The following is an 18,030-nucleotide window of genomic DNA, read 5'->3' on the forward strand; positions in this document are numbered from 1 at the left end:
GCGTTTGTGCCAGGCCAGGTGGACTCCGAGGCCACGTGAAGTGTCGAAGACTCGCTGACAGATGACGAGACAGACCCATGTACCATGCATGGGTTGACTGAGATGATGGGCAGATGCACCAACTGTGCCCCCTACTGTGCAAACGTGCTGTATTTGTCGCCCAGCGCTCCGCTCGTTGTTGTTGGGGCGACTGCCCCCAATTGCCCAGGAGCGTCCTTCATGAGCCTCCTCCAGAGGCCGCTCTTGACTCCACTGGTACCAGTCTTCGGCAAGTCGACTCAGCTCCACATCCTCCTAAACTCGGCCATTTCCTCTCCAGCCCATGTAGCACCCGTTTAGCCCTTTCTATTCGGCTTAACAAGCTGCAGGGCATGCGGTGGCTGGGCATGCGGGCTCCATGACCCAGCCAACGCAGCCTTGCCCTGCGGAGATCACTGATGGGAATATATCCTATTTCAATGATGTGTGAATTCATCACAATCCATCCTGGCCCAGGATGGATCATAGATTAAACCCAGCCTGAACGTTTTAATCCGGCGCAGATATTCAATTTGGGGAGTCCACGTTTTGCAAGCATGAGAAGGGCATGACTGACCGAGAAGACCAGAAGCTCGTGTGGAGCGACAGACCAGGTAGCTGACGAAAAGATGGCGCTCACCCACTTTCAGCTCCGACACCTTACCCACTCACTTCACACACCCACCCTCACAGGCGACGTTTGAGTCTCGTAATGCTCTACAGCATGCGGTGGTTCATAGCAGCAGGAACATTGGAAGCAAAATGTCACAGCAGTAGTATTTGAAAGTTGTAATAGCACCAGTTAGTATCTGCAGCGGCGTAACTACAGCAGTAGCAGCGTCTGTACTAAGCATTAATAGCAGCCAGAGCCGATTTGCACTGCAGAGACTTTAATATATTTGATGTATTGGTTTATGTGTGTACATTCTCACGTACGTTATTTTTGTTATAGTTGCGGTTTACTTAATTGCTGTACAGTAATTTGTTTCTGCTATAGTCACGTTTGGTGACTCAGGTCACTATGAAAAATGCGATTGTCCTGGTCGGAGCAGCAAGAAGTACCAGCATTGCAAGAGCAGTGGCACCATCACCCGTGGCTGCATGTTCAGCAGTCTCTGCAGCCGTGTTACTGTGCACTCCACCCACCAACCATCCCCAACTTTCAATCGCTCCCCCCTGTGAAGCACCTCGAGCCACAGCGAGTCCACACGTAGCAGCAACCAATACGTGATCCATCGAGCTAAGCAGGCGGTCTCTACTACCCCTTGGGTCAGAGTTCTCAGCCACCGCCCCCACAATCTCACGGACCACCATTAACCCCATTCTGCATCCGCCCTGTCCACTGCGGTGGACCGCACTCTGTGTTGTCATTTCATCCATGGTGATGCATTCCCTAAAACTCCTGGTGCATGGCGGTTCTCTCTCGAAAGGGCTGCCATCTACTCGGTGTGACGACCTGGCAGTGGACAATTTGGCTCCTGGGTGAAGCAGAGAGTCCAGTCCCAACCAAATCTTTACTGGGTTGATGCCACTTGAGATGGCCAAACGCCAGTGGTTCCAAGACCATTTGACACTTGCAAACGATATTTCCTGCCTGCATTGCATTTTCAAGTGAAATATTGAAATTACGAAACAATATTTAAATCAGCAAAAATGGTAAAATAATGCAATAACTTTATCTAATAAGCACTCGTATGAGCCACTTTCGGAAGAAACTGGCATCGCTAAATATTTAGCACCTCGAGTGGTAGCCACGGATGCCCTGGCCCTACCGATTATCCAGCTGACCGCCGGTGGGAAGCTCCGTGTCGACTGTAATAGACGTCATCAGAATTTTTTAAATTATATATAAATCACAAATAAACAAACAAACATCACTTAATTTTAATCACAGACGAGAGGGTTAAAGTGACAACTGTGAAGCTGCTTGGGTGCAGATTCAGCTGGACATGCCTCAACACTTTGTTGCCCCCTCTGAGGCCCCTACCTTGATGTAGACCCCCACCTCCTTTTCACCCCAAGGATGCCCCAGGACCCCTGAGGCAGAGGTCGCAATAGGGTACCCGATACCCGTACCCTACCCGATACGGGTACCCGTTTGCGACCCTGGTGCGGCCGGGTACGGGTAGGCCGTGAGTCACTGGTTAGTAACCGTTTGTCACTCATTTCCCAACGTCTTGTTTCTTCTCACAATTCAAGTTCCTAGAATCAACCCACCGGCGCCTGCAACATGGCTTCATCCCAGAGGTCGAAATCGGGTACCCGATACCCGTACCCTACCCGATACCCGGCTACCCGTACCCGGCCGGGTATCGGGTAGGGTACGGTTACCCATTTGTGACCCTGGTGCGGCCGGGTACAGGTAAGGAATCAAAACCCGTTTGCGACCTCTGCCCTGAGGGGACCAATGAACCCCCCGGGTAAGAAGCCCTTCTTCTCAAAAGCCAGTGCCATGGGACAAAGAGCACGCATCACATTCAATCTGATCAATGGTAGTGACCAAGCGGCGCTCCAACAAATACATTATTATTTCAACAAACCACACTGACCAGCATGATGAAGTATGGTCACACAACTGCAACGTTGTACCAGTTGTGGAGAGGCCTTCATCAGCAATAGAATGGATTCACAAAAGGCTTCAACGTGTTATTATTGTCAAAAAACTCCAAGGCTGTGCACGTGAAGTGCAGAACACACATTCGCCATATCTCCTCACATAGATTAATTAATCATCGACCAGCATTAACATCCGTAAATCTCCCATCACTGCCTGTCTCACCATCTCCTCTCCTGCCGTCTCCTCTCCCACCTCCTCTGCCACCTTCTTATCTTCCACTATTGCCTTTTGCACCATCTCGTCTGCCGCCATCACCAGGCAGCAAGCACCAGCACTCTGGCCCGGTCACCTCGTAGTTAACGCTGCGGTACGCAAGCAGGTCGAGTGAACGCCGCTTCGCCACGTCGTCGTAGATCTCACGCACGCAAGGCGCCATGTGGGGGGCGCCGGCTAACCGCACCAGCTCCGCCATGTACCCCCACTGCCGCTCCCCCAGCACGAGCTCGCGCCGCTCGGGGACCCCCGCCGCACGGCGTTGCTCTCGCTCGCGCCGTGCCTCCTCCTCCATCTCGCCGCGTGATGGGAGGGACGCGCGGCCCACCAGCGTCGCCAGCGAGAAACGCACCTGTGGGGTCGCCGCAGCACCGCTCGTGGTGATAATGCGACGCTAGGCTTCATGGTGTGACAATCGTTGTGATATCATCAGTTTGTGTTTGGTATTTTTATTGCATTGCTTGATGTATGGTGGCAAGTAGTGGTGGGTGATGATTGAGTGATGGTGAGTGATGCTGGGTGATGTTGGGTGGCGGTCAGTGATCATGAGGAATATTTGGTGGTGATGGTAAGTGATGTTGAGTGATTATGGGTGTTGGTGAGTGATGGTGAGTGATGTTGGTGAAAGTGATTGATCAATGGTGAGTGTTGTTGGGTGATGGTGATGTCGGGTGCTAGTGGGCGATGGTGAGCGATTCTTGGCGATGGTGAGCGCTGGTGAGCAGCGTTGCTCGGTGACTGTGAATGACGCCACACTGCGCTGACCCCACCCACCTGGCAGTCGAACAGTGGGAAGGGGACGACCACCTTGCACAACCCGATGAAGAACATTGTCGGCATGGCCACATGGACAAGGTGTCGGTAGAGCGGCACCACCGTTCGCTCGTCGTCGCCCGTGCAGACCCCCGCCTCCTCCGCCAGGAAGGGGAAGGAGTAGCGATAGCCCGTGCAGAACACGAACGCGTCAACCGCGCGCTCCGTACCGTCGGCCAACGCCACGCCGCTCTCCGTCAGCGCCAGCACGGCGGGTGCCTGCTGAACGTTGGGCGGCAGTGCGGAGGGGAGCGGCTTGGCGCCGCGGTGGCAGAGCAGGACATAGCTCGCCATGCCGGACAGCTCTACGGCAATGTCCTGGCCAGAGGCACCGGCGCCGAGCAGCGCCACGCGCCGGCCCGCAAACCACTCGGCGCTGCGGTAGTCGTGGCTGTGGAGGATCTCACCACGGAAGAGACCGACGCCGGGAATATCTGGCACGTGCGGTTCAGAATAGTGGCTAGGGAAACGGAGAAGTAAATCGGTGAGGCAGTTGGCAATGTAAATCTTGGCCATCAATCCCCATTGGGGAAAGCAAGTGCAGTCTCCAACTCTTATCATCCACTTGGTCTTTCTGGCCGAAATACATTATTTGGTGATGCTAGGATGGCAGTGGTGCAGAAGCACAGTTAACAAACAAAAACTCAACACATTCGTCAAAAACACTGTGGCCTTAAAAGAAAAATAATATAAGAGGCGACATTTCCAGCAATGGACCATAGCACATGAATAGAGAGGCCAGAAGGATAGAGTGGATATAATATGGGTTTGAGACTGCACTTTACACCATGGGGCATCATCAAAACAGTAAGTTTAAAAATTTACATGCATAGTTACCTAACAGTGACTACTGGGTAACAGAAGAACCCCTTAATAATCAACTTCTCTTTCTTGATTCTCTGATTAGGTAGGTATACAAATTAATAATGGTTTATACATCCATTGTCAATCCACTGCTGGATGAAGGCCTCCCCACACCATATTAAGGGGGCGAGGGGGTGATTGGCCATACTTGCGGGTTGGTTAAGGGGCAAGCGCCTCTGACCGGATCAAATATCACTCACCACTGACATTAGCAGTGGCCGGTAATGGAACTCAGATTGCCAAGGTCACGGCAGAACGCTGACCACTGCGCCACCGCTCCAGCCCTATCACTTAATTTATACGGGCATTTAATTTTCAAGGATCAAGTGCGACATATAATAGGCGGCATTGTGTCAGGCTTCACACGCTCCAGTTTTTATTCTCTTAAGAAATGCACGCACATGCGTGCGCCCTTTATAGCTTATTACATAGGCCGTGACGGACAAGTTTAATAATGCCCGTGCCAAGGTTACCCGACAAAACGCCTGCAAGCGCACGTGAAGGTGACACAAGCGGGTGGTGCGGGAGGTGAGGCTGGTGATCAGTGTTAATTTAGCATTGAAAAAACTATTATTTAGAGTCTCAATCCAGTCAAACCTGTGTAATTATCTCTTATTAGATCTATATGAATTGGTAACAATAAGAATACTTTACAGGCCTTTTTTATTTAGCCATTCTATTAATCTGGTGAACTAAAGCAGTCAAACGTCTCGTTACACTCTCTATGTTACTAAATCAGAATTTTTCATAATATTTATTTAGACTGAAGGAGGAATCCAATGAGCTATGAAGCCCTTTTTCACAGATGTCCAGTAGGGGTGGGTCAGCAAGTTACAACAACAAACTATGAAAAATAAATTGCAGTGAGGGGATGCAAAAATCCCCCCCCCTCTCCAGTATTATAACAGATCAGCCAATCAGAAGTAAGCTCAGTAAACCTTAACTTAAAGCTTTCGTGACTGCAGGAATTCATATTCTTTGGGTCCTTCAGTAAAGTCACGTAAATAGGTTCAAATGAATTCATAAAAACTATGACGTTTCGATCACAACACAAGCGATCGTCATCAGGAGGAAAACATGACGATCGCTTGTGTTGTGATTGAAACGTCGTAGTTTTTATTTATTTTATTTGTATTAATTTGAACCTATTTACATGACTTTACCGAAAGACCCAAATAATACTCAGTAAACCTGTTAATATACATACAAAGCTAATTACCTGTTTGGTCTTCCTCAGTAAACTGCAGTCTCGAATGACACTACTAAATGATGTCTTTCCGCGTCTTCATTTAGACGCGTTCACTTCGTCTCGTCAAAGTCACGCTTTCGCGTTGGTGGGTATTTGTAATCGATGATTTCTGTCCAATTGTAATAATCTTGAATGAAATCAAATTTTATTTTCTGTTATATTTTTGTAACCGATTTTATTTATGATATTAATGTCAACCCGTAACACACCACCGCACAGTATTTGCTCACTCTTAAAGAGAAAGAACGACTCAAAGGTATGATAAACCACAGATAAGCAGGAAGGCAGCCATGCGGTAAACTGACTGCAACTATTTCCCAAGCTCTGAGCTGCTCCATATATGAATATGTTATCGGTCAATTATTAAGTGTTTACAAGTGGGAGGAAACCGGAGCATGCGTGGGAGGGAACAAGACTTTCATACAGGTGGAAAGGTCGAGTCCATATTTACTGTACCGCCTTCTCCTGGCTAGCCAGGGTATGGCACCTCGACGTCCACGGGAAGGGAGTTTCACATTTGTGTCATCCACCAGCTCTAATGAATTAATGAAGTGTGGCGGCGCGGCGTTACACGCACCCGTTGCACACCATGACTGCGTCGTAGCGCTGCGTGGTGCGGTGCCCATCGGTCAGGCTGCAGGCTGTCACGTCCCAGGCCACGCTGTCCTCTGTGCCAGCTGGTCCCGGCACCGGCTGCACCAGCTCCACCCGCCACTGGAACTGCTCATATAGACAAAGATCCCCCATGTAGCCTTAACATATTTTTGGGGTAAGTACTGTTAGCGAGCACCTATGAAGGCCGGAACGGCACATAAGGGGGTGGGTGGCCGGCACCCCACCTGGCCGCTTTTGTCTCCTCAGTGGCGATGATTACCCATCATACCAGGTACTTATTTGAGGCTGAGTCCACCGAGAGGCGGCATAGGACCGGCTCAGATAATCGTTACTGTTGTTAGCCGTGAGCGGGAATTAAACTCGGGTCGCCAGGTTCGTAGTGCAGCACGCTAACCGCTGCATTACTGCTCCCCATGCACGCTCATGCACACACAAAGAAAAACCAATCCCCTATCCACTCAAATACTCCCACATACACTTGTACACAGAAACTGGCTCATACACATACATACAGAAAGACCCCTGTATAGCCTTTAACAGACCGTTGGGGCAAGTGCTATTAGCCAGCACATATGAAGGCTGGCATGGCACATGAGAAGGTGGGTGGCCAACACCATGCCTGACAGCCTTTGTCTCTTTATGTATCTATGTTGAACTTTTTTACACCGTACATAGCCAACCGTGCTAATCGAAGGTGCGGGGGAAGGACGAAAAATGTAACACAAAAACCAAGTGCATATAAATACATTTTCAATCTAGATGATTTAAAAGTGCATAGCTCCAGTAGCTTCATAAAATCGGAAGAGCGTTCCAGACGGCAGCAGAAGTGCATCTGAAAGTGCGCGATGCAGTGACCATCTTTGTTCAATGGTTCGCCAAAAACCTCTATGAGGATGGCAAGTTTGCATGATGGTTTATGCTCCTTGACAAGATCAAGGTATTGTGATTAATTTGTACCAAGCACTTTGTGTGTAATGAGTGTGACTTGATAATGTATTTGTTCAGCAACCAGAAGCCAATGCAGCTCAGCAAGCATCAGACGGACATGGTCGGATCGTGCAGTACCCGTTACTCGTGTTGGGCATGAGCAGGAATCAATCTCGGGTCGCCAGGTTCGCAGCGCAATGCACTAACCGATGCTCCACCGCTCCCCATGGTACTGTATTCACACCCGAATATAGCCATTAACAAGTTGCTGTGAGCAAACACCTATTAAAGCTGGCATGGCGCACGAGGGGGTGGTGTGGCCAACACCACGGTCGCTCGACCTTTGTTTCCCTATCGCTGATGTTCACACATCGCACAAGGTACATAATGCATAACGATATATCAGCCACGCTTAAGATAATCATGACAAAGGGTGTGGCATGCTTTCGTTTTATTGATTTTTGTTAAAACATACTTGTGTATCACCTGCCCTCAATCAAACCTTGTTAATCATCCCTGAGCGATGCCGCACTCACAGCCGAAAGGGAGCAAAGAACAGAGGATGGCTCAGAGCCAGATAGAGAGTCAGTGAGGCAAGATATCGAGAAGAATGAGTGAGATTGAATGAAGCATTGACACTTGCTAGGAAGTGTTTTTCTAATCAAATTAGCATTGAGGCATTGGTGCTCAGCTCCCTTTTACAGCCCTGAGCCAGCAAGGGAAAACCCACATTTTTATGGCAGGAGTGAATTGATCCATAAAATGATTAACAGTTGACTTCCCCACAATTTGGTATTCATTTTATCATCCCCAGTGGTAAATCAAAACCACCATCCAATTGCGAGACGCTGGCTCTACTGCTGAGCCACTGGGCTGTAGATACTCGAAGGAATTTAATTCGGCCCCATCATAGCTGCTGAGCTAATGGTATGGACATAGACAAGGAATCTCTAAAGCGAGGCCCTGTAAAACGCACGGCAGCATAGCTCACAGCCCGCTGTCACCAGAGCCATAACTACACAACACAGTCATTTAACTCATTCATCAATAACACGGCCTTTAAAAAAACATTACAGGCAATGGCCCTTCTGCACAGCACAGAGGCCAAAACTAGAGCGGTAGGCATTTTGATGGCATCCTCCTGCTGTATTGTCACCCTGCCCCTGCTTCCACACACTCTTGCTGCTGCTATGCCGGCACCACTGCACTGTTCAGCTGCCGCTACTCCCCGCCATGGCACTGTGAGGGCACCTTCACGTGTGGCTGAATGCTGAAGTGGTCGGCGTACTGATCCAGGTAGGCTCGCATGTCGCTGTGGTGTATAAAGGACGGCAGATTCTTGTCAAATGGGAAGTCGGGAAAGGCCATCACCTCCTTGGGCAGATTTGTCCTGAAAATCACAGAGATCAGTGACTGGTTTAACGAGATATTGTGCGATGTTCCCTTAGTTTACATCATAAACAATAATAAGTGCTTGTACATCTGATAATTTAATTTGTTTGTCTGAACCTCCCGGCTGACTGACGAGATGGCGTGATTGTCTCACTTTATAAAGGAAAAGATTCACCAATTGACTGTAGTAGCTACTGTCCTATCACCCTTCTATCTGTCCCAGGAAAAAAATCCAACATGCTACTCGCTAACTTGTCCTCACTTTTGCACGAGAACCGGCACCCCACCAATCAGGCTTCACAGTGGGTTCAGTCCACAGCAGATGCTGTCCTTCCATTCCATTTGCTCTCTGATCTACACCGAGAGTTCAACTGACCCCTGTACATCCCCTACATTGGTGGACCGGACAGCGATCTGGAATTCTCCCTGAGGAGGTGGTACACCAGAGCCATTAATACGCTTGATATCCAACCTGTACGGTGATACATCCACACAGGTGAGGGTTGGACAAGAAATGTCTAAACCGTTTCGTACCAGGTCTACAGCCTGGCAAGGATGCATGTTCTCGCCATCATTATTCTGGCTGGCTATCGACCGGTTAATGGGCAGAGTTGGCAGCGGACAATGTTAAACTACTCGTCAGTGACCCAGTGCACCTCCATCCTGCTATCGATAACTACGAAGGTGTGGAACCTGTCATTGTGTCCGACAGCCACCAAATTCAAGCACAATGGGCGGCAGACCATGGAGGGGTCAACAAAGTAATAGAACTCGGTAGTACGCCGTGCTCCTCCGGTCAACCCAAAGTGGAAATCCGGTGAAGAATCAGCATGGCCCTCATCTGGCAACGGGGAGATTCGGCCTCAAAACAAATCTACGCATCTACAATGCTTCCATCCTGCCAGTTGTGCTCTATTGCTCAAATACCTGGACACTGCTCACGTTAAACATAGAGCGTCTGGATGCTCTCCATATGTGCTGTGAACAGCGCATTCTTTATCACAAACATCACCATCACATCCCGCACCGGTCTCCCCAACATAGAGGACCTCATTCGACACCAGTCTAGGCCTATCCGGGGCATGTAGCTCATCTTCGACCAGATGTCCCGGCTTGCCTTGCCCTGTTATTGAGTGTCAAGATCAGATATGGAATAAACCCAACCAAATGTGGACTCATGCGTGGGAACGCTCACGCTCAAACTGGTGCTCACAGATTGTGCTTGATGCGGACAAGCTTATCCATGGGGACTGGCTTGGGGCTACACCTGGAGGGACATTTGAAACAGCCAATTGATGGCTTAGTAAGTACTAATACTCCTGGATGGGCTTCATGGAACAGGGCAGCACGGAAGAGATAGCACAAACTGACCATGAGCGACTCCTCCCTCTCCCTAACATACGCCCCACCCCCAACCTACCCCCTGCGTTCTGGAACCGTCTCTCCTCACTCACGCAGATTCTCACCTCTTGGCCAATGCGTGGCCTCTAGGTCCCCAGCACCATAGAGAGCCAATGGGAGGCTATGTATTTCTCAATGTTGTGTGTATGCTAGCCGGGACTTTCATAATTCGTTAACTAAGGTTGCCCTTCAGCATCCTCTACCCATAACTCAAAGTAATCATTTGTGTCATTGTGGAGATTATAAATAACTTGACTAAATCAGTAAAAATCACGTTTTTTTAATCATTAAAGCAATATATTTATATCAGCACAACTGTATTCTGTGTCTGCACATATTGATACAAATGTTTAGTCCATGGAATTATTGGCTTTCCAGAATAATAATTTTCGAACACTTAAGCAATTTTTTTTATTTTTATTACATCTGTCGTGACTGTGCTTGTCACCGTATGGTGCCGGGGCTTGCAAAGCCACGGCGGGTAATGTGTTGTCATTATGGGCAGCCTGGGTTACGGGATGTAGTACCAGCCCTAGCGGGGCTTAGGTGAGCGTTGGTTAGCGCGGAGGCACCGCGAGCAGTGTGCGGTGCGGGCTCCCGGTAAGGGATCTAGAGGGAGCGTCAGCCAGCCAGGGTTACCTTGGGGTATGATACGCTGGTTGACCTGCTGACACGTGACCGGATGATATTGGAGGGGGGCCACCGGTGGACGGGGGCCGCGGGGTGGTCGCGTGGTCCAAAAGAGCTCTCGGGAACCTTCGAGAAGGAGCTCGAGAGACCTGGAAGGTGGCGGGGTGAAGGGCGGAGCCAGTCCCAGCCCGGTGGCATATAACGAGGGCCCCGTGAGGAGCTCGAGGTTCTTCGTGTCCTGGTGTTACGAAGATCCACGTCGGGGAGAAGAAGCCCCTAGCCACGCGGTCCGGGACCCACCATGTGGTCCGGACCGGGATAGCGAACCATGTCTAGTTCTGCCGTAGCGTGGTTAGATGGGCATTCGAGACCCGAGTGTAGATTGTGTTGTTACATACCGTTGTGTAAATAAATAGTGTTGCTCCTAAGATAACGTGTGCGACTCAGTTGAATTCACTCCACATCTATACACGGCACAGATCAAGATCAACCTGTGACCAAATCACTCGATGTGTTCCCGATCTCGTCAGATCTCGGAAGCTATGGTACCGCTGCTATGGCATCAATGGGCAGTGCATCAACTTCCATAATTTTACTGTATGCTCCCTGCCTTTATCAACCCGCACTGGCCAGCGTGATGAGATATAGTGAAATAACCCCAAATAATATTTTATCCCCTTGCCTATATGAGTACAGGTGGGTGAATAATCCATGCACAGTGCCTGACACAGGTCCACATGCTTTTTTGTTTCTATCACGGTTGCCAAACACAGTCCCAAAGGCCAAAAGCCCCAATGGGTCAGCAACAAATAGCACCAGACCATCCACAGTCGGGCACCTGAGGTCACGGTAGAGGCTCGAGAAGACAGGGCAACTCGCGTCGGATTCAGGCGGCAGCTCCTTGTAAACCCAGGTCCCTCCCACCACGGAGTCCATCTCAAACACAACCGGCGCCACGAAGTCAGCAGGGCTATCCAAGATGTGGCGAGCGGTGCACAGGCCCGCCGCACCGGCTCCCACCACGGCCACACGCAGCCGCTGTGGTGGTGTCGTCATCGTGACTTTACCGTCAATCACGGGCACAGCCCTGGGCACACGGAGACACGACGGGCACAGACACAGCACATGGGGGGTACTGTGGTGGCACACGTGATCTGTAATCCAGCACTGTGCAGGCGAGGGTTGCTGGATCGTGCAAATGTTGTGAAACTCCCTTCCCGTGGGAGTTGAGGTACCATATACTCTTGCTCGCCAGGAGGCGGTACAGCAAAAATGTTGACTCCACCCATTCTATCTGTATGGGATAGTGTTTCCCCCTACGTGGGGTTTTTAAATGTTCTGGTTCCCCCCTCATCTAAACACTTATTAATCGACCGATAACACCTTAATATATAGAGGACAGTAGAGCTTGGGCAACTGTTGGTGCCAGCTCACCACAGGGCTGTGTTCCCGCTTGTCTTTGGTTCCTTGCACCTCCGAGTCATTCTCTCGCGAGAAGAGTGAGCGGATACTGTGCGGAGCATTACAAGTTGAATCATATTATTACTGTGAACACCAGCACTGCAAAGAGAATAAAATATGACAAGTGGACCTGGGGAGTCACTGGAGTTTGGAGTTAGGGTTACCACTGGTGGCTGCTATTATAGTTGCTTATGATTAGGGGTGAGTTGTTTAGGGTTAAGGATGAGGCCAGCTGCTGAGTAATTACTTGTTTATGGACTGGTGGTCCAGTTAGTGGGTTCAGCGCTACTTGGTTACAGTTGTGTTGTACCTTGTATTAAGTGGCTGCCCTGTAAATGTCAACGTTGGGCCAACGTTGGCCCAATGTTCCATGTTTACTGGGTAGCTGGCTAGCTGTTAATGTTTCGTGCATAATCAGAACATTGTTTACGGCTCTGGGGTAGTTGGAAAAACGGTTGTAAATCGGGGAGAGTTTGTGAGTTGATTGGGCTATGGAAAGCACTCGTGGACACAGGGCTAGTTGGTTATGGTTGGAACCTCACTAGTGTGCAAGCTAAACAAATGCTAAACCACCCACTTGCCCGACCTCCCCATTGCAACTCGACTTTTCAGTTTTCGGCTCATTATCGTTTTTGATGCAGCCACCAACAACAGGGGCGGGGGTGTACGAAGGATGTGAGATTAAAACCTCGTCTTGCCTGCCCTCTGCCATCCTCTGCCCACCAAACCTCAGCCAGCGCTGATTACACAAGTGTGTATGTGAGCTGGCTGGGTGAAACAACACCTCCCTTCTGTGAGTGCTGCCAGTCTTGGGTGGCCTGGCCTGACCTGGCTTTGGAACGGCGGCGCTGAAACCAGGTTTCTCGGGTTGGGATTGCCATATCTGTACCGCCGTGCGAATAGCAAATGTCCAGCGATGAGCGAGTCTCCTGCGAACCTCTACCCTTACCTGATGTGGTTAGTGGTCCCCCTGCCTGCCCCCATAACCCCCGCCGGGGCCTCTCGTAGGTGCTAAAGTCCACTGCCACTTCCCCCTGCAGAGTGTGGGTCAAGTTTGCGTCACCAGCCACTGGCAAATTGCCATATCACCCCACCTTCCCGTCGCGTGGACAGGAAGGTGGGATGCATGCAACATAAAGAACCAACACCTCATCACTGATCCAACGGCTGTGATCTCCCTCAAAGGCAGTGGACAGCTCTCAATCGAATCCGCACAGGACACAGGCGATGCGCCTACAACCCTTATAGTGGTGGTTTGTTTACAGCAGTTTCCCAAACTCTAAGGTCTCTCCTAGATCGACTCAGCCTCAAATGAGTACCCAGTGCAATGTGTAAACATCTTCACTGGGGAGACAAAGGCGGTTGGACGTCGTGTTGGCCACAAACTCCATCGTACGACATTCTGGCCTTCATATGTGCTCGCTAACAGCACTTGCCCCAACAGCCTAAACGGGGGATCTTTGACTGCTTAAAGAAACAATATCTCAAATATATTACATAATTTGGTGATACTTCGTTGGCAGTAGTGCACAAATAACAAAACTCCAAAACATTCGTCAATAACACTGCCGTAAAAGGGCAGTGTTAGTGACGTGCCTTAAAGAGGGTTCTTGCCTATTACGTCAGGCAGTTAAAACTCGGCCTCGGCAAGGTAAGCTAATTTAACATTCTAGATTTGAAGCTTTCGTGACTGCAATGATTCATATTCTTAGGTTTTTTCGGTAAAGTCACGTAGGTAAAAACATTAAAATAAAATAAAAAATCACGACGTTTCGGAGGCAACACAAGCTTCCGTCTTCAGGTGGTACCGTCACAGCCACGACAGCTGTATCAAGTAAATGAGAGATTGCAGGAGTTACCACTGCGTTTATATAATGGTTGGAGAAGGTGCTGGGGCAAGGGCCGCATACTTATTAATATGGTAAGGTGAGGCTTGAGACTAAGAATAGACTGCATAACAAAGGATGAGCCTTTGTTATGGAGAGGTGCGGTTTGTGACTCAACCTGTAACAAGAAGACCACCACTAAACATGGTAAAACAGTAATGGTTGTCTGTCAAATAAGATTGACAAATAAGTGTAGTTAAATCTTTTTTGCATGGTTAATCACATCTTTCCAATGATTACTCAGTTTGTAACCGTCATCACGGTTGAAATTATGTCTGTGTTTGTTTATTTGTATGGCTTCGTGTACAAACCTTTGATGGTAGCCAGGAGGTTTGCAGAGAACCTTGGTCTCGAAAAATACAATTTCATGAGAGCTTGTATTTTCCGAGACCAAGGTTCTCTGCAAACCTCCTGGCTACCATCAAAGGTTTGTACACGAAGCCATACAAATATACAAACACAGACATAATTTCAACCGTGATGACGGTTACAAACTGAGTAATCATTGGAAAGATGTGATTAACCATGCAAAAAAGATTTAACTACACTTATTTGCCAATCTTATTTGACAGACAACCATTACTGTTTTACCATGTTTAGTGGTGGTCTTCTTGTTACAGGTTGAATCACAAACCGCACCTCTCCATAACAAAGGCTCAGCCTTTGTTATGCAGTCTATTCTTAGTCTCAAGCCTCACCTTGCCATATTAATAATAAGTATGCGGCCCTTGCCCCACCACCTTCTCCAACCATTATATAAACGCAGTGGTAACTCCTGCAATCTCTCATTTACTTGATACAGCTGTCGTGGCTGTGACGGTACCACCTGAAGACGGAAGCTTGTGTTGCCTCCGAAACGTCGTGATTTTTTATTTTATTTTAATGTTTTTACCTACGTGACTTTACCGAAAAAACCTAAGAAATAGTAATTTAACATTTTTACCGGGTAAAAGGTAAAGGTGTCGGCATGCCCAGGGGTAAGGTAAAGGGTAGGGTAAAGGTAGCTCGGAAGAATTACCCGGTAGGGTAAAGGTAGCGCGAAGTAATACCCGGTAAATACGGTACCTTATTTACCGCTAAAAGCTCCGTGGCGCAGTCCGTGGCCTCCATTTAATAAGTAATATTTTAAAAAACTTTTTTTTAAAACACGCTTTTATTAAATGTGTAGGGCTTGAGTATAACGCACCACGCATCCTCCGCCTCTGTTGCTATGCGAGCAAGCACAGTACAGTGGGGTGATGTGAGGTAATGGTTGTTGTTGTGACTTTAGGCGAAGTGGGTCGTTAAGGGTTGAAACAGGTGTCAGGGTAGCCGGGAGGACACAGGCCAGTGATTGGCTGGAAAGGTACTTGGGCATTAGCTGGCGTCGCTCCGGCGGCGAAAACAAGGCCACGTGACACGGGGGGCCAAGGGGCGAGCGATAAGCGGGGGGTAGAGATAATTAGGGAGATTAATTGGTGTGGGGATATAAGCCAGAGCGCAACGGAGAGAAGGGAATCCTGTACGAGTTGGCGTCGTGGATAGAGGTGCAGCAACGGTGCTCAGGGAGTCGCAGAGCAAGTGATAGTAGAGTAAAGCGTAGAGAGACAGTGTTAGTAGAGTAAAGCGTAGAGAGACAGTGTCAGTAGAGTAAAGCGTGGAGAGACAGTGGTAGCGAGAACGCAGTGAGCAGACAGGGTAGCCATGCATCGGAAGGATGCAGAGTAGGAGAAACCGTAGAGACGACAAGCGTAGCGATAGTGAGGTAGAGAGGCGCGGAGCGACGCGGAGCGGAGTGAGGGCACGGAGAGACGCGGAGCGGTGGCGCAGCAGAGACGCGGAGCGGAGCGAGGCCGCGCCGAGACGCGGAGCGGTGGCGCGGCGAAGGTGGACTCTAAGAGGAAAATAAAGAGAGAGAAAGACAACCCTTGTACGAGTCCTACAAATGTACTAGTAATGGCAGAACTCCATGACTCCAGGAAGTGGCCCCGAAGCTTGCCATAACGTAAGGGACCGTGGCCAATTACAGCCAACATCAGTTGAGCGTGGACAATTAGACCCAAGCCGAAACATAATATATAAAAAATAATGTTTAAAAATATATATATTTTTTATGATAGAATATATTGTCATCAGTATGACATAAGTATACCAAATTTGCAGTCGATAACACATTGGGAAGTGGGTTAAAATTGAGTTACAAGATATGAAGATACGACAACAACAATGACAACAACGACAACAAGCGTGTAAAATTGGAATAATCGAGAGTATTCTATATGAATAAAGAGCTCTACCTAGCATTTGCCTGTTATAAACCTTTTCCATATGTAGTTCCCTAGTAATTACCCTGTAATCGGGTAATTTGTATGGGGTAAGGGTAGGGTAAAGGTAGGCTCGTTGCTTTTTACCTTACCTGCTAAAGGGTAAAAGGTGGGGTAGAGTGATTGTATTGTGGTAAGGTAAAAGGTACCTTTTAACTTTTACCTTACCTTGCCGAGGACTCATTAAAACAGCAGTGAATCCAAACAAATCTGGACTGCTCATGACAGTGGAAATCCAAACCGGTCCAGCATTCGCACGTATTTCATGAAGCAAGGCTGCCGACGTTATGCACTTCCAGGAGGTTGTGTTGTTGACGGGAAGTGTACTTTTATATACACGTATATATTTTATACGGACGTACATATGAAGGAGACAATGTCTGCCACTCAAGGAGCAAGACAATAACGTCCGCTTGCCAATCGGCCCCGCCCTTGACTCGTATCACGAGTCGAGCAAGAACCCAGGATCGTTTTAAACCAGGGCCAAAATACATCCCAGGTCTTTATAGGCCCTTCGTGTAGGCAAGGAAACTACTTTCCCACTCGGCCCGATTTCTATTTGTCTTTACATGTTTCGCTCATCAGTTTGGTAACCTTGGTCACTATTTCGAATTAAGACTCTCCTGGTCTCTCGAGTTCTCACCTGGTTAAGCAACAACATTGCAGCGTAAACTCACCCGCTCTTTGACTCACCCCTTCAGTCACTCGCTCATTCATACACCCACCACTGCACCCGCGACACCCTCGTCTCTAAACTTGAAACTTAACCACCACTCACCGCCAACAATCCCAGCGCCACCACGGCGCTCGTGCGAGGCGAGGTGCACTTTGAGGCGGCGACGTAAAGTGTCGAAGGCTCGCTGACAGGAGGTCACAGGTACACAGACCCAGGTGACACGGGTTGACTGAGTCAGATGACTAGGAGATGCACCATCTGTGCCCCCTACTCTGCCAACTTCCTGTGTTTTAGCTGCCTGACGCTCCGCTCATTGATGCGAGGCATCGCTCCTCTGCCTTTCACAAGGCCCCTCCCACAAGCCCAGCGCCAAAGATGCCCCGGTATGATCCTTTGACAGACTGTAGGGGCAAGTGCTGTTAGCGAGCACATCTGAAGGCCAGCACGGCACACGAGGGGGTTGGTGGCCAGCACCACGCCTTACCGCCTTTGTCTCCCCAGTGGCGATGTTTACACACCGCACCAAATACTTATTTGAGGCCGAGTCGACCTAGGGGAGGTCCAGGACCGGTTCAGATAATCGTCACTGGTGTTAGTCGTGAGCGGGAATCGAACGCATGTCCTTATGCAATTTTTTACTGAAATACAGTACTTTATTTGAGTGACTTGCTTACCTTTTATATACTTTGCACTCCTATCGGGTTTTTTTTCTTTGGGGATTGTTTGTCGTTGCAACTAAACCGGAGATTTGTGTAAAAGAACTTCGCAGCTCATCGGATTCCTTGCCAGCATTGAAGATCGCGGTTGTGAAGTCGCCGACTTCGCGGAGTCGCTCACCGCTGCGCCACCGCTCCCCCGCCCCACGTCACGTCCCGCGCGCTTCGCTCCCCGGCGACGCCCCCTCGACCGTCTCCGTCAATCCGAGGCGAGCTCAGGCGCGCAGTCTTGTCCCTGATTGGCTGAGA

The 18,030-nt window shown here is 49.2% G+C and overlaps 1 protein-coding gene across 4 annotated transcripts; it reads right to left on the reverse strand.

The window, feature by feature from the left end:
* Positions 1–1,476: 1,476 nt before the first annotated feature.
* On the reverse strand, positions 1,477–18,019 carry LOC144942123 (uncharacterized). 4 transcript variants are annotated; one of them, XM_078868879.1, is made up of 7 exons: positions 17,740–18,019; positions 12,174–12,249; positions 11,578–11,826; positions 8,568–8,706; positions 6,352–6,494; positions 3,623–4,052; positions 1,477–3,200 (listed from the first exon to the last, which is right to left on the reverse strand). In XM_078868879.1, exons 2-7 carry the CDS (start codon positions 12,221–12,223, stop codon positions 2,844–2,846), a joined length of 1,368 nt encoding a protein of 455 aa, XP_078725005.1. In that variant the 5' UTR covers positions 12,224–12,249; positions 17,740–18,019; the 3' UTR covers positions 1,477–2,843. The 4 variants fall into 4 exon arrangements, with proteins under 4 accessions (XP_078725005.1, XP_078725004.1, XP_078725008.1 ...); XM_078868878.1 differs by having other exon boundaries at positions 3,623–4,121; XM_078868882.1 differs by lacking the exon at positions 12,174–12,249 and having other exon boundaries at positions 3,623–4,121; positions 17,852–18,019.
* Between the last annotated feature and the right edge of the window lie 11 nt (positions 18,020–18,030).

Source organism: Lampetra fluviatilis, chromosome 26, assembly GCF_964198595.1.
Source record: "Lampetra fluviatilis chromosome 26, kcLamFluv1.1, whole genome shotgun sequence".
In the NCBI taxonomy this organism is placed as follows: domain Eukaryota; kingdom Metazoa; phylum Chordata; class Hyperoartia; order Petromyzontiformes; family Petromyzontidae; genus Lampetra; species Lampetra fluviatilis.

Bases quoted from the DNA above. Each gene is read 5' to 3' on its own strand.
- LOC144942123 (XM_078868878.1), bottom strand. From the start codon at position 12,223: ATGACTCGGAGGTGCAAGGAACCAAAGACAAGCGGGAACACAGCCCTG. The intron at 6,495-8,567 runs GTGCCCTCACAG...CTATATGAGCAG, and splicing joins GCATTCAGCCACACGTGAAG to TTCCAGTGGCGGGTGGAGCT. The intron at 3,201-3,622 runs GTGGGTGGGGTC...GCGACCCCACAG, and splicing joins TCCCACTGTTCGACTGCCAG to GTGCGTTTCTCGCTGGCGAC.